Source organism: Haliotis cracherodii, unplaced genomic scaffold, assembly GCF_022045235.1.
Source record: "Haliotis cracherodii isolate W230 unplaced genomic scaffold, xgHalCrac1.p SCAF_8, whole genome shotgun sequence".
NCBI lineage: Eukaryota > Metazoa > Mollusca > Gastropoda > Lepetellida > Haliotidae > Haliotis > Haliotis cracherodii.
Window position 1 is genome coordinate 18,760,138 of NW_027266341.1, and position 17,377 is coordinate 18,777,514.

Below are 17,377 nucleotides of genomic sequence, written 5' to 3' on the forward strand. Positions count from 1 at the left end.
TATGTCACAGTCGAATGTGGTACTAAAAGTTCTTTCAACAAAGCGGTAAACTCAAGACCTGCGTCACTTACCCCCACATTAAGCTGACACACGTGATTTTACTGAAATCTGTCAAAGCTGCATTAGAACAAACCAACCCACTATAGATCAATCACTTGACACAGGTAATCTAACGACCTTACAAGATAGTTATTTTCCCTGCCAGTGGGGCGGGGGATATTGGAACGGAGTTCGTCTGTCCTTCCGTCTTCCTCCGCCCGTCCGCTTCTCAAAGGGGACACTTTCTCAAGAACTATTAAAGTTAGAGAAATGAAATTTTACACATTGACATTACTGGTCGTGATCTTCAATGTGTACGAAAATTAAATTCATTTTTAAAACAGTTATGGTTCTCTTGTTCTGTGCTTTTCGACTGAGAGCATACTGCGTGAAATGGGGATGAGTTTTTTCCATGTTATTTTGCAAAGTGCATAGTGTTTGCAATTAGAACAGGTTTTATCACAAACTACTGAAGTTTGCTTATCTAAGACTTATCAAGACTTCGAGTTTGAGAATTGGTGCCATAAATTATTTTTTCCAGAGAAGGGCCCCTTCATGTGAATCAATTTCGCATTTAATAATTTTTTTCTGAAGACATAAAGCGTCTCTAGTGCCTGTCTCTTCTTAAGGCTTTATAGGACTCTTTTTTTCTAGTTTATATTCACAGCAATATGAACCAAAAAAAATCTAATGTGTCCAATGGCGTTGATAGTGATATTTCTTTCTAGAATTTCTTTTCAGAATTACCCATAACAATCCTTGCTGCCAAGTGAAAAAGTAACAGGCTGGCTGACTTGGTTGATGCATGTCATCGTATCACAATTGCGTACATCATTGCTCATGATGTCAATCACCGGATTGTGTGGTTCAGACTCGATTTTTTTCAGATAGCCGTCATATAGGTGTAATAGTGCTGAGTGCGGCGTTAAGCAACAACAACAACAAAAAAACTGGAATAAAGTTCTTATTTACCATATTGTGATATTTAGAAGCAATAGTATAAGCCTAAAGATCTGAAGCATACTGGTACTTAATTGGACACAGTCTTTCTAAATAGTTTTACTTATATAAATTAAAATATAAACAAAGCGAAATAGGTTTTTTATTACCCTTGCAGATGAACTGCTTTTTCAAAGGGACAAGAACTCTGAGATTTAACCTTTAGTTTTACTCATATTCGCATTTAAACGCCATCAGGCTCTCCTGGTCAGCAATCGTGGCAAGTCTGTTTTGTTTGTTCACGGTTAGAAGATAGACTAAACTGTAAAGTCATCTGGTGCATATTGTCATAATGATATTATGTTTCAGTAATCAAAGAGTGTACGATAATAGTTACTTTTGACGTACATATGTTGACACACCCATAAATTCAGCACCAGATTTTCAAGATGTCTGACACCTGTAAAGTTTGTTTTTGAATGACACTTGTACTTACAAACACCGTGTCTCAGGAATGGGTTGCAGATGCTGCCCGTGGGAGCGATGAAGTCAAGTCCGTCCCCGCTCAAGCATTCGATCTCTAGCTGCGACCGTCGCCATTCATCCTCGCAGACGTCCTGAAACAACACGTAACATGTAGAACCAGAAGTGACGTCATATGATTGTATGACGTTACTAATGACGTGAATGCTAAACATGGCAAACATAACTGATCATGAACTTTAATGAACGAAGATTACTGTAACGGCAATCCTGATGATCCAAAAGATTTCAATAGGATATGGGGTTTCCAAACTTTTCATGCATTGTGGCAATACAACTTGTGGTTGAAGGACATGTTCTGGATTAACGATGGTCTGTTGTGCAGTGAAAACTCGTTAGCGCGATTTCCATGATTTATGAAGATGTCACATCAATCACCGAATCATACTAGTACAATGGTCTAGTACAGGCAAACTGCTTGTCTCAAATTACGGCGTCCCTTGGGCACGCCTGCAACCAATGATTCGAATCCCGGTTCACCCCGATTATGTTTCCAGGGTTGTTTTTTTAGCACCATACCCGTGCTCGTGGGTTTCACCGAAGTGGTAAACGTCTGTGACCTGCATCAATCCGGGCCTTCTTCTCAGGTCACGCTGACACGCCATGATATGATTGGAATGCTGTTCAAAGCGGCATTAAACCCAACTCACTCAATCACCATTATATCACGTGTCTGACTCATGAAGAAGGTGAGGTGAGGTGAAATTGGGTTTAACGTCGCGTCCAAGATTATTGCACTTATATAGCGACGTGCATGTACGTGTGTGTGTTTCTGTGGCTGCTTGTACTAGTCCGGACTGATGCCGATTTATAGTGCTAGCTCACTGAGATACCATGCCACAGTTTAACATGAATACCCCACTCAGACACAGTATACTGACTCCGAGCCGACCAGTCCGTGTTTTAGCCCCTTAATGCCGAGCGCCAGACAGGGTAACAACAAGTACCATCTTTTAACGTCTTTTGGTATGACGCGGCTGGGGATCGAACCCCGGACCTTCCGCTCTCCGGGCGGACGCTCTACCACAAGACCATGGAGGCGGTCCTCATGAAGAAGGGAATCCCAATGTCGGTAAGTTATTTACTACTGCCGTTTCTGTCAGAGCAAGGTTCTTAATCGGATCAAATATTGGATACGTAACTGGAATACTGTTCAAAGCGGCGTGAAACCTAACTCCCTCACTCACTACTATATCACGTGTCTGACTCATGGAGAAGGAAATCCCAATTTCGATAAGTCATTTACTACTGGTATTCTTTTGTCAGAGCACTCACTCACTCACTCAAATAACGGATAACTCGTAATGTTGTTCAATGGTTTCCTGGACGTCGAATTGATAAGACACTGCCAGATAGGACACTGTTGTATTTTAATTGTGTTTTCCTTAAATCTCCATATAGCCACCAATTTCATGGTGAAATCGTTCCCAGGGAAGCTTTCCGCTGTAAGACCATACAAACACTATATTCAAGCAGAAACGTCCATCTTCATTCACTGTACATGAATTTCCCGTTCTACGTGTGTCAAGATTTAAATTAATGTCCACGACGGCTCTAAGTGATGGCCCTTGGAGTCCAGAGCCACGAGAAAGAGCAGAAGTTCTGCCAGTGTAATAAACTGGGCCATTCATCAAGTATTTTCTTTCCGAGATGTCGTCGTTTGTTTTGTTCAAAATATCTTCATTTGCTTTCCTGTAATTTTTGTAGGAAAATGCCAAAATTCTAACAGTTTGTCGTTTAGTTTTCGGTAACATTAGAACAGAACGACGAACGCTAAAACAACTAGTTTTTTGTCGACAAGTTACTAACATCTTCGCAAAGAAATGCTAAGTGTGCTTTTAAATGTTATTTTTGAATGGAAATATTGATTTGTGGAAATAGCTGTTGGGGCTATAAAAACTTTGAGGACAAAATATTAAAAGCCATTTATTGACATTTTCTTTACCGTGGAATCTGATTTGAAGCTGCCATATTAACTCGTTATCAGCAGGATCCATGCAAGTTAGATAGTGACAATCTCTACCTAATGTTAAGAGCATACAACCCCACTAACATTATGTCAAATCGTCCCTCAAAGTCGCTAGCAGGCGACGGATTTTTCCATTTCAACATTCTGTGCATCAATCTATTACAGATATTGAATTAGGAATAATCCAATAGCCATTACTAAAGAGTCTTATTTTCATCAAGGTCCTTTTGACTTGAGGAAAGCCACATTGGTTTAAAGAGAGTGTACAAGAACTAATTAAGGCTGGCGGTTGACTTTTACCGGGACATATAATGGCATCCCCCGAAGGAGCTGGGGGCTGTAAAAGGGGCATTAGCGTACAAAGGGGACATCCAAAAGAGGTCTTTAAGACAGAGATATATCGTTTTATCAGCTATAGACTATTTGTGGCTACACTTGATAGGTAAAGGTTCCAGTGGAACTCAAATACATGTTTTTTGTTTGTTTTTAAAAATAGGTAATTAGAACATGTTATATAATTAGCTGGTGATATTTAGCGCATAAATGCAAATTCCTGTCATGTCTCATTTATTATTGTCTTTTATTTAACATTTTGACAAATAATCAAATAAGTTATTTAAAAAAGTCATATTTAATGTATCTTAAATCCGAACAGCTGTGATAAAAGGCTTACATACATTTAAACGTGATACCAGGGCCCGATGGAGCAGGAAACGTTTACCCTTTTCGCGAACACATGGTGCTCTGTCTAGTTTTGATTGATCCATTCATGTGATTTTCACAACTACATTATTTTACCCCAGTGGAATCTGTTTAACGGATAATCGAACTGGGTATTCTCTGGTGTTGACACATGTTTATATATTTAATCAATTAAAGTTGCATTGTTACTTTTTTTTTAAAAGCGTTAATTACCTTTCACAGTTACAATTTTGTAAATAAGATACATGTATACAAATACGATTGCCTGATACGATGTCGATTGATTTATCAATGTATTAATTTGTATCATTTTAAAATAAATACAGTAAACTACGGTTATAACGAACACGCTTATAACGAACTGACGGATATAACGAACTTACTTTTTGGTCCCGACTACTTGCTGTAGTCATGCTGTATTTGTACTTATAACGAACTACGGTTATAACGAACTAAAACTAGTAGTCCCTTTGAGTTCGTTATAACCGTACTTTACTGTACGTCATAATTGAACCTTGATACTTCAAGTCATTGATCTTGTACAGAAATATGAAAAAGTTCTTTTCTTTCATTACAGCCAGTGCACTGCCTGCACTGACAATCAGACGGTATCATCTGTTTCCTAGCTTTGTTAACAATAATGGTGGATTCGAAGTCACGTCACATCTGCCCCACAGCAGCATCACGCGCTGTCTATATTTCTCATCCCATATATTATATGAGATGAAACATTTGAAAACACTTTCAATAATGGTCCAGGCTTCAAGAATCCAGAATTGGAAAATGAAAATATATATTTGGTGAGTGAGTAGGATTAAAACATAAACGCCTTCGTATCATAAAAGCTACATCAACCACATTGAAAGTAACATTGGCAAGGCATAATAAGGCTTCTACACCCACGATAAATGTCAAAATAGGAAAACCGGGCGTTCCCATTACGGTGACCACACCCAGGATTACGTCGGCCTTCCCTACATCATAAGCTGGCATACGGGGCGGTCGGGTAGCCTGGTGGTTAAAGCGTTCGCTCGTCACGCCGAAGTCCCGGGTTCGATTTCCGACATGGGTACAATGTGTGAAGCCCATTTCTGGTGTCCCCCGCCGTGATATTGCTGGAGTATTGCTAAAAGCGGCGTAAAATCAAACTCACTCACTCATAAGCTGGCATACCATGCTATAACTGAAATACAGCTCAAAGTGGCGCTAAACCCAATTCACTCACTCATCTAAGATTTGACTAGCTCTTCCGGTTGAGCGGATTCAGCATGACAACGTCTTATCAGTATTTAATCAATGATGTTTACAACCTCCGTGTATTACCTCATGTATCCAAAGTGACGAGATCCTATAGTGAAACTTTCCATAATGATAAGAATGATATAATCACATGCAATATTCCGGCTCAAGAATTAAATCTGTTCACAACCAACTTCATAGAGAAATCAATCCCCATTTTGGAGTGACCGGAAACAAGAATCTATGAATTACTACTAGCTCCATGTTTTCATTCATGGAACCGTTCTCCTAAACGCACCCACCGTGATAAGTAGCAATGTCGTGCAGCTGGGCGACCAACTAGGGCAGTAATTTGGATGTTGAAAGACAAAGGTTACCACACCATACACCTGCCACTAAGAGCTTTATTGTCTTGTAATTGTACAGGCAGAAACTGGCCAACATATGGAGCCTTTCATATCCACATACCCTGGTTCCTAAAAATGGTCACTCGCGTTTCTACTCGTATGTCTATTATTTTTTACCGGCTTACTAATTAATACTGAAGCCTCGATAACCTAACACTGCTGTTTATTCATTCATCTTATGGAAAACGTATTAAAATCGTGCAACGTAAATACTTTTATACAAAGTAAAATCAATTAGCCCGGTGTCGATGCAAGTGACCATTCATTCATGTGATATATATTCAACCTCCGACTACTTATCTTAAGAATCTGCAGTAACCATGGTAATAATACTTTTTTTAAATTATGAGAACTATAGTACCACGCCCACAGTACATGCTTCTGTGAGGTCATGTTCTGTGGCAGGACGATAGCAACGTGTTTATTGTTCTGCCACAGAACATGGTTACTACATATTCTTAAGATAACTGCGTGAGAATGTTTTTTTGTGATGACTGCAGCATCGTATTCAACAAGACCATGCTGTTTGTACCGACTGCTGTAGTTTATATCATACAATAATTTGATCAGAGTAATACTCTGAATAAGTATTTACAAAAAGAACAAACTTGGTCGCTGGGCAATCTTGTCTTGAAGAAAATGCGCTGGAAAAAATGAACGTTTTTGTCCCTACTTTCAGAGAAAAACAGTGTATATTTTGAAGCCATGGCAGAACAGTAGTTTGCCCCCGCCAAAATAACCCAACATATTAATGATCGGTCTTTCAAAATTGTTCCAAAAATTTACAAAATATATACAACCATATTTTCAATTTGCATTATTTCTATATATTTTCTACTACCTTCTCTATAGTAATGACAAATGGATCCGTTAACCAAGACTTAGAAAAGAGGATAATGGTAATACCATACATAAGGTTTTTGGTTTTGGTTTGGTTTGTTGTTTAACGCCGCATTCAGCAATATTCCAGCTATATGACGGCGTTCTGTAAATAATCGAGACTAGACCAGACAATCCAGTGATTTACATCATGAGCATCGATCCACGCAATTGGGATACGATGACATGCATCAACCAAGTCAGCGAGCCTGATCGCCCGATCCCGTTAGTCGCCTCTTACGACAAGCACAGTCGCCTTTTACGGCTCCATACATAAGGATTGATCGTGTGATCGTGTAATAAAAAGTAACAACGTACCTCATTGGTCAGTCTGCTGAATGTCCGAAACGTAAAACCGCCGCTGATTGGACAAAAATATGGCCTGCTTGTATAGGGACCTGAAGAGTAAAGAAAAACATGATGGTTTCTTGGTGACAACTCCTTTATTCAATCTCAATAAAATCAGATCTTAGTGCTCCCTACCGCAACACCGAAGATCTAAGCGGGCGCTTTGATCCACCAATGAAATGACTACCAGGAAGTCGACATTAGCCAATCAGAAAGCAGCTATCTCGAATGCTACGGCAGAAGTTTTAAAATGGCGATTCACGACACAGTTCTCGATTTAAACTTTGGAAACTGGACAAAATCTAGAATATTTAATAGATAGCCGAGATTTTATGGTAGTAAACCCACGGGCTATGGAAAGCTTCTTCCGTTTCAAATGTTTATCCATAATGCAAAAATAAAAGCGACCAAACCCTTTCCATATTCATAACAAATCTCTGCCAAAAGCAGAGTCGATTGTGCAAATCCGAGAAACGTAGGTGATGTCTAGAATACGGAATCAGTCGAACAGCCCTGTGTCGTTCGGAATATCCCGTGTTAAGCTTTTTGAAGTTGCCTCATGAGTAAACACATTCGTGCTTTCACTTCCGTGATCTCATAAGCGACGCTCTGATTGGTCGGATAAAAGGTCGTTCTGGCGTGACCTGTAATGGGATGTTCTCACCTTTGTGTAGCGGTAGAAAGCAATACGATCAGATTTTAATGTGCTTGCTTGTTTATTATTGATAAGACAGCATTTCTCGAACGTCTAAACACGGTAACAGTAACACGGTCCATGTGTAAGAGCGAGTGACTTTGTTGGTTTAACGCCTCTTTGAAAAGTATTTCAGTTATATCACCGCGTGGCAGCTTAATGTGGGAGTTTAAGCCCGAAGTGATGCAGGTCAAAGACGTTTACTACTTCGGTGAAACCCACGAGAACCGCTATGGCGCTGATAAACAGAGAAACATAATCAGTGTGAATTCGAATCCACGACCACAGGCTTCTGGTACGCCCAAGGGAGGCAAATCTGCACAGTGAATTCGGCCTCTACTACGTCAGAGGTCGGTGGGGTAGTCTAGTGGTTTAGGTGTCATCTAGTTATGCCGTAGGTCCGGGTTCGATTCTTCAAACGGGAACAAAGTGTTACGGCAAATCTTGGAGGACGTCGTAATGCTGCTTGAATATTGCTAAATCGGCGTAAAACTTGAGTTAACAGAAATAACAGCGACAAAACCCTTTCCATATTCATGCGAAATCTCTGCAAAAACAGAGTCGATTGTACTCTATATCATTAGCATGTGTTCATGAATCACTATCAAACAGTGATGATTCCAGGTGTTCGCGAAAGGCTGAGCTTATCCTGCCCCACCACCGACATCCGTCACAAACGCATGCAAAGGCAAGTCAATTGTTTAACTGAAAAACAACAACACGGGAACATATGGTACAAGTCAAAGTAGGGAATTGCCTCGGACATCATTTTTATCACCGATGCGTCAAATTTGGAAATGTCCTCCACATGTCTACCATAAAACATTTTCAAACCTCAACTGGGGCCTAGAATGTTGTACCATTGATACCACAACTTCTGAGCAGGTGTTGCATGACGCTCGTGAAATATTCTTTGACAGAGTATGCTGGAATGTACCTCAAACGTTGTGAAATTTGAACTTCAGAAGGCATTTGCTTTCATTTTTGACAAATTCACCTGAACCTCTGAAAATAGATATGTAACTATACCTATGGTCAACACGTTTTGTAACCAAAGCCATATGGATCAAGGAATGAAGGTTTTCCTGAAGCTTGTCATGGTGTAATATACATGGTATAACAATGGTATAATAAGTATGGAATGTAGACTTCCCACTGAATCATGTTTAATGTCAACGTCACAACGAACACCAAAGGCCTCCCCAATGCGTAGTTTCATCTCTAAACTCCATCTCGACACGTAATACACACGAAGTGTCAGGACCTGTAATATATTAATACTGCCATTGAAATGAAAAAAAGTTCAGAACCCTAAACTCATGAATAATTTCAATATCACAACAATGAATTCAGGTGTTGGTGGTTCGGAACAGACTACAGACGCGTAATGATGTTGATACAGGATACATTAAAACGGCACAAAGGGAATTAATCTGAAGAATAAAGTCACATGCATATCCACAAGCATATCCACAATAAACAGTTGCAGCTAACGAATCCAGTATTCAAAACTAGTTCTAGCTTCGTTTCCATGCAAGGGTGGCTCAGTTGTTAGGGTGCTGCAATTCGCCATGCAGAGTTGCGTCCCTTAGTCATGCCAGATGCCTGTGATTGTTTCACCGGCTAATGTTTCTTAGTTATCAGCACCATACCCGTGCTCGTGGGTTTCACCAAAGTTGTAAACGTCTAAGACCTGCATCAATTCCGGCTTTCCTCAAATATCAAGCTGACGCGCCGCGATATAACTGAAATATTGTTTAAAGCGGCGTTACATCAACTCATTCACTCGTTTCCTTTGCTTTCGCCTATTTTGTTCCCATTTTGACACAATAAAGATGTTAGAATATTCCAGTGACTGATATCATGCGCATTGATCAAAGCAATTGGGATATGATGACATGCATCAACCGAGTCAGCGAGCTTGGCCACCCGATCCCGTGAGCAAAGTCGCCTCTTCCGACAAGCATGGCTTGCTGAAGACCAATTCTAACCCAGACATTATGGGTACCAAACATCCTATATTATAACACGTTTCTGTAGTACAGTGTGTGGCACTTTAACAAATAAATTCATCATCTTCGTCTTCTTTTAGCTTGAAATACATACACACCTGTTAAACCCAGCTCTTTATATATTTCCATATAAAATAGACACTTTTAAATCATATCCTATATTAATCTTTTTGGTCACAAAGTGACATTCTCATTGAAATAAAGAAAGCGAAATTAATTATCTAAAAACGTCTTGCATTTGATAACCCTTGGATTGTTTCCTGCTTTTCTTTGCATCATAAGACATTGCCGAGTTTTAACCAACTTTTCATCAGGTACCACTCGTCCTGTCTTTATCTGGAATGGCTATCAATCACTTTTTGCTTGTTCACAACTAACCACAACGATGAAGTCAGAATCAATGGACCTATTAAATATAACTTGAACATAAAAGATATATTTACATGACAGATTGAGAATTCCATGTTTATCAACATATTTCCAATATTTGATATTAAGCACGTACGTCTATCTAGGGGCATATATCCGAGTCACTATAACATCAAAGCTCATGATTAACCTTGAATTATATTTGCTCGACAACGGTCCTTGTTCAGAGTGGTCCTTGTTCAGATGAAAGGCTATTCGGGGAGCACCATCAGCTCTCTGATAAATAAGGTCAAGTCAGTGCACGTCTTGCACGGGTTGTATGTGTTCCGGTGTAACGGTACTGTTTGTTCGGCATCTATCGCCCTTCTCGCTACCCATCGACAGAAGTCGATACCCTCGTCACGAAAACATAACCAAACATCAGATTAATATTCGCTCTCGTTGACACAGAAACATCAAAGGTGCAAACGCACGTGTCGCACGTGTATCAACAAGCAAAATGGAGTTCTGTTTTTATCACAGCGATACGTGCTGGTTGGCGTGTAGAAGAATAAACAGTACATGCCTTCGGAATATCCGATGGATATGACCGAAATTACTGGCTTGCTGATTTAACCATATCTAACCTCTTCGGTTAGATTTATCTAATATACATAAAACACCAACGCCAGAGAATAACCAGTCTCAATTATAAGCCGAAGCAGATTTCACTGCGTACAAAAGGCAAAATTAGCTGAGACAATTATATGAATGGATCACTGATAATCTGTAATAACACCGGGTGTTCCCGAAAAGTCATCATTAATTTATGTCGAATTCTACTAGCAGGACCGCCTCCGTGGTCTCGTGGTAGAACGTCCGCCCGGAGAGCGGAAGGTCCGGGGTTCGATCCCCGGTCGCGTCATACAAAAAGACGTTCAAAGATGAGGGGGGCACGGGTGGCCCAGTCGTCTAAGGCCCCGCGATTCGCTGTGCAGAGTTGCGTCCCTTGGGCACGCCAGAAACCTATGATTGTGCGTTCGAATCCCGGTTCGCCCTGATTATGTTTCTAGGTTTGTCAGCACCATACCCGTGCTCGTGGGTTTCACCGAAGTGGTAAACGTCTGAGACCTGCATCACTTCGGGCTTTCCTCCCACATTAAGCTGACACGCCGTGATATAACTGGAATACTGTTAAAAGCGGCGATAAACCCAACTCGCTCACTCAATCACGTGATACTTGTTAGGTGCTTGTTAGGGGCTGAAACAAGGACTGGTCAGTATAGTGTGTCTGAGTGGGGTATTCGTGTTAAACTGCGGCATGGTATCTCATAAATCGGCATCAGTCCGGACGAGTACAAGCAGCCACACACACGAGCATACACGTCGGTATATAAGTGCAATAATCTTGGAAGCGACGTTAAACCGCATTTCACCTCACCTCTAGTAGCAGATATATATTTTGTATTCACTTCAATTATTACATCATATATTGTGTTTACATGTATATAGTAAAGATGATTGTTGTGCATTGTCTATTTCCATAACATTTATCGGACAAAGAAACCCACGAAACAATTAACCGAGGCAGTTTTCTTTTACAATTTAAACGCACTTATTTGTCGCGGAACGTAAACCCAGTACAAACACTTGTTCAATGGCCGGAAGTCCGGCCTCAGTGCAGAACAAATATCACTCCGCCAACCGGAAACTGTAGGATAGCATCTAATAGAAGTCTCTATCTCCGCGCCTCGTTCTACCGTAGTATCTCTTTTAAAATCTAACACCAACAGGGTTAAAAATGTATAGCTGTTAGAAGAGTTATTGCGTAATAAAAAATGGGCACTTTTTTCAGATACCGCTGTTTAGAGTTGGGCTATTATCGATCAGTAATTTGCGGCGGTATGCGTGACCTTCACAGGCGTTGACTTAAACATGATGTTGACTCAGAAAGGAGATAGTTATATCTACAGTGATAGCTCCTTATTTGGTATTTCCAGCTCATTTAAGAGTAGTGATTTAAGCAGATAAGAGAGCCATTTAATGTGCTGACAGCCGTTAATTTAACCCTTCTTTGACAAACTCTCTCGCCTTGCAGTCGCTCAATCTCGATATGCTGGCTTTTCTTCTCATAGCGATAATGGTGGCGGTTTACAAGCAGGCTGATGCTTAAATGTTTCCGTTTTCCATTCTTCCGAGCGACTGCTGGCGATATTCACGAATGAAAGATAAAATCAGCGTCGTAATTGAGAAAAGGATTGCAAAGACACGATAATGTAAGCCTGCCGTTAAGACGCTAGTAATGAGACGAGAGACACACAGCGTAGACATGAGCTGCGCGTGCTATTCACGCGCTCCGCGAGTCCCACTTCCGGTTTTGAGACTTTCTTTAAACAGGGCATCTCAGCTGGGGCCGGCGTTTGTGTAGAAAACCTATCTCCAATCATTACATCCGGTTGCGCGAGATGTTTCCGTTCAATTTCACATCAGTCAGGTTGTCTCGAGATTATAGTTACTCTCATACCTATCCAAGCTTCTTGCAACGTCTTCAGTCAAGTGAGGAGTTTTTTACTCAAAAAACGACCTCCCTTCGAACCGAAATCCTATTCAGTTCTTGTTCCTTTCTTCGATATCATTACTTCCAATTAAATGAACCTAAAGTAATACGATTAATACATAAACGGGACAAGTATTGCTTTAATAATTGGTAATTTGACTATAAATTTACATTTGACTTGCTTGCCGAGTTATCTATCACTCAGTCGGTGTCAGCTGGGCCATTGTGAGGCGAAGTAACGTCAAATTACTGGAGACTAACTGTCCATGTGTCTACCCCAGTGCAGTGGTGCCAGGAATTTCTTAGTCACCAGTTCTGCTGCAATTTCAACACTCCGATATTCAAAAACAGGATTTCTAAAGAAAACTCTGGTCACCAGTGTTGCTTGTGGTCTGAATTTGATTGCATCTGTAAATCTGGCTGTATTTCAAGTCAATTCTATTTTATGCTTTTCTGATAAATAAACGTTTCCAGTCGAATACCAGGCTACACTCAATGAAGTCCCCATTTTCAAAACAAACTTAAAACATTAAATATAAAAAGTCCGAGATATCTTTCCTTTTCACTGGTGTGTTCCGAATGCATAATTGATTGATTGAGTATGGTTTTACGCCGATTATAGCAATATTCCAGCAACATCACGGCTGGGGACACCAGAAATGGGTTTCACACATTGTACCCATGTCGGGAATCGAACCCGGGTCTTCGGCGTGACGAGCGAATCCGAATGCATAAAAGATAGGAACAATTGTTATACCATTTTAGGGGACAATGTTTCAAATCATTATAATTTGTTGTATTTTGGTTTATTTTAAGGTAATGTAAGACATTATTTGCATTTTGTGTAATAATGGAGACGGCTCGAATCTATGAATTGAGTGAGTTAGTGAGTTATTTTGGTTTTAACGGCTCTTTGAACAGTATTCAATATCACGGCGAGTCAGCATATTGTGGGAGGGCATCCCGAAGTAATGCAGGCCTCAGACGTTTACCACTTTGGTGAAATCCACGAACATGGGTAGGGTGCTGACAAACATAGTTGGGGCGAACCAGGATTCGAACCCATGATCATAGGTTCAAGGACGCAAGGGACGCAACTCTGCACAGTGGATTGCGGCGCTTCAGGCAACTGGGCCACCAATGCCCCTCTAAGAATAGGTTTATTTGATGTAGCGTTCAAGTGTATTAGGAAATGAAACACATTCCCTGAAAGTCAGTCGCTATTGTCTATGTTGATATACCCTCTCTCTGGCCTCAAACCTGATATCGACGTTTTCCCTGTAACTTCCGTCTAAAGGATCACAAACAGCGCATGTTTTATTTGATCAATGTCTTCAGTGAATAGATTGCGGACCGATCACATGATCAGCTTGTGACCAAGCGCGTAAATCACAAACAGCTTATGTTTTGACATGTTTCGTGGTTCTAGGAATTTGCAGTAACAAAACTACGGGATATGTAAATGTAAATATTTCGGAATTCGAACCCTGAATTCAAGGGACTTATATCATGTACCACAAGGCCAACGTGTCGATCTTTACTCTTTTGCTGTGAGCGGGCGGTTCAAAAGTTAGATGTCTGATTGAAGAAATTCTTTATGTTTTGAGATGTTTACCCCAAAACACTTCAAATATAATATAAAAAATCCTCAAAAAGATTTTCAGGTAGAAAAAGACTCAAGTCATCGAACAAGTGTACAAATGTAAGTTTTTAAGGGCCATTCAACTTTTGACCTGCTCCCTAAGTGTATTCATGGAATGTGGTTCAAATACATGAGATTGTATATTTCGCCTATGACATTTCTGTATAAGGCCGAACTGCGGAAATACTGCTACATAGAAAGTCATGATAATCGTATAAATAATAAATCGTCGAACAGCTAATAAATCGTTATGACAGATTGTTAAGTATTGTAACATGTCAACTCACAAGGACCCCAAAAATCATTATTACACCTAGTCTTAGAAAAAACTCCTTTTTCACACCAAAAAACTAAAAAATACAATTAAGATGACCGAAGAAAGTCTACCGTCTGGCTTAAATGGTAAAAGTAGTTTTTTCCTACGGTCCCCCGAGTCCGGTGCATTTGTCTGAAGCGGGACGTGGGATGCGGGCCGTGTGCAGATCGGCGTGCACGTGGTAATTGGCGGGAGATCACTGTCCGTTTCTTCATGCCTCTCTCAGCTTATCTCTTATTTCTCAATTTTCCTAGGATTAGTTAATGGTGAGAAGTCGTGTTTGACTGAGATACTTATCCGTAGAGAGGCCCAATCGTTCCGTAGATCGATCACTAAGCCATGGCTTTCTTTCAAATTTATTACCCTCAAGACGGCCGTCAAACAATCTGCTGTCCATTTTCGGGGGCATGATCAATTGGCTTTTTGAAAGAAAAAACTAGGAAAAGCATAGAAAAAGTTCCCCCTCCGGAGGATGGTAAGTATGTACCGACGTGCCATCAGAAGCTCGGCAATAATTACCCATCCAACAAGCTAGAACAGTAGGGAGGCATTGATCAGCTATGTCTTACTTCAGATCTTAGTGGAGTCACAGCTGCCCATACGGGCATCAATGCATAAACATTGGGGCTCTATTAAGGATGCTCCCGGGCGAATTCGAAACACTGACTCCGTGATCCGAGTATCCACGAAGACATTCCGAAGAATCCGTTTGGACATGTAATCTTGTCAACAGAGAAAGGCCTCTGACGAAAGAACTTGATGTATGTTAATGAAAACTCACCGTTGACGCCATTAAACGGAGTTAGCGAATCGAATACGCCCCATGATGTTTAAAAGTCAGATCCATCAAGCAGCATGATTTGTAAATCATTTAATGACTTGGGGGATAATGTGAAGGTGAATACTAGGCAGCCATTACAGAGATGTATGGGATGGGGAGTCTACACGGCTGTAGCGGTGAGGGGGGGGGGGAGGGGGTCACTCCCAGTCATACTTTCCCAGGACATGGAAGACGTGAGAGAGAGAGAGAGAGAGAGAGAGAGAGAGAGAGAGAGAGAGAGAGAGAGAGAGAGAGAGAGAGAGAGAGAGAGGGCCGACTGACGGTGCCTGGGATAGATGGATTCGGGTAGGAGAAGAAAGCTTCGGTTACGCCCGCGGGTAGACGGTGGTGAGGGCCGACTGACGGTGCCTGAGATAGAAGGATTCGGGTGGCAGAAGAAAGCTTCGGTTACGCCCGCGGGTAGACGGTGGTGAGGGGCCAACTGACGGTGCCTGAATAGAGGGATTCGGGTGAGAGAAGAAAGTTTCGGTTACGCCCGCGGGTAGACGGTGGTGAGGGCCGACTGACGGTGCCTGAATAGAAGGATTCGGGTTGGAGAAGAAAGCTTCGGTTACGCCAGCGGGTAGACGGTGGTGAGGGCCGACTGACGGTGCCTGAATAGAGGGATTCGGGTGGGAGAAGAAAGCTTCGGTTACGCCAGCGGATAGACGGTGGTGAGGGCCGACTGACGGTGCCTGAGATAGAAGGATTCGGGTGGCAGAAGGAATCTTCGGTTACGCCAGCGGGTAGACGGTGGTGAGGGCCGACTGACGGTGCCTGAATAGAGGGATTCGGGTGAGAGAAGAAAGCTTCGGTTACGCCCGCGGGTAGACGGTGGTGAGTGCAGACTGACGGTGCCTGAATAGAGGGATTCGGGTGAGAGAAGAAAGCTTCGGTTACGCCAGCGGGTAGACGGTGGTGAGGGCCGACTGACGGTGCCTGAATAGAGGGATTCGGGTGGGAGAAGAAATCTTCGGTTACGCCAGCGGGTAGACGGTGGTGAGTGCAGACTGACGGTGCCTGAGGTAGAAGGATTCGGGTGGCAGAAGAAAGCTTCGGTTACGCCCGCGGGTAGACGGAGGTGAGGTCAGACTGACGGGGAGAAAGGTTTGGCAGGGAGTAAAAAGCATCGATTGGAAGAAGAATGCGTCGGTTAGCGCTGACAGGAGTTGCCGGGGAGAGAAGGATTTGGGTGGGAGAAGAAAGCATCGGATGTGAGAGCGGTGACTTTGGTTAGGACAGAGAGAAGGTGTGGGGTTGGCGCAGAGATAAGATGTTGGTCTGGGAGAGAGAAGGCACTCGGTGCACAGAGAGAGAAAAGGCATATTGCTGGAATTAAACACCTCAGCATTCGTCTAAAATAACATTCGATACATATATTCTCAAATCGAATCTTCAACGAGGATGAATGCATTCCAGCACTTACCAACCCAAGGCCATTCGTCCAAATTGAGATTACTCTCATCACAAAGTCCGGCATCGTTGGTTTCTCTAGGTGTACCTGAAAGTAGAACCACACGTGACAGTTGAACTTCCATCTGATTGGTCAAACCTTTAAGCAATAATCGGACAGCTGACAAAGTTTGATTGGCACATGGGCAAGGAATTATCTAATAAAAGCTCCCGCTTTCATAAATGATTTCTGCTCCGGGAAAGTGTGTCAAAACTAACAAACTAAATTACCAATCATCAGAGCGAGTTTCCCTCAGGCCTGGCGACGTTCTCGTCCTAAACAGCTTATCATGTTACAATAAGCTGGTAACCACATTCGCTTCTAACACATTAAAAATCCATATCTTATTTGATTACATGAACACAAGCAGATACAGGGTCTTTCCTAACTAGACTTAACGCATGAGTTAACGATTAAACACGTTGATAACTATGCGATATTTAAACGCAAGATGGGGCAGTCAAAAGTTC

General features: G+C 41.7%; 1 protein-coding gene across 1 annotated transcript in view; it reads right to left on the reverse strand.

Annotated features, from left to right (window-relative positions):
* The window catches only part of LOC139449887 (uncharacterized), a 131,776-nt gene that overhangs the window by 46,558 nt on the left and 67,841 nt on the right, over positions 1-17,377 (reverse strand). The window contains exons 4-6 of the mRNA XM_071231462.1: positions 16,881-16,955; positions 7,036-7,115; positions 1,475-1,595 (exon numbers count right to left, since the gene is read on the reverse strand). Coding sequence (XP_071087563.1) covers positions 1,475-1,595; positions 7,036-7,115; positions 16,881-16,955 — 276 coding nt within the window. The remainder of the gene's footprint in view (positions 1-1,474; positions 1,596-7,035; positions 7,116-16,880; positions 16,956-17,377) is intronic.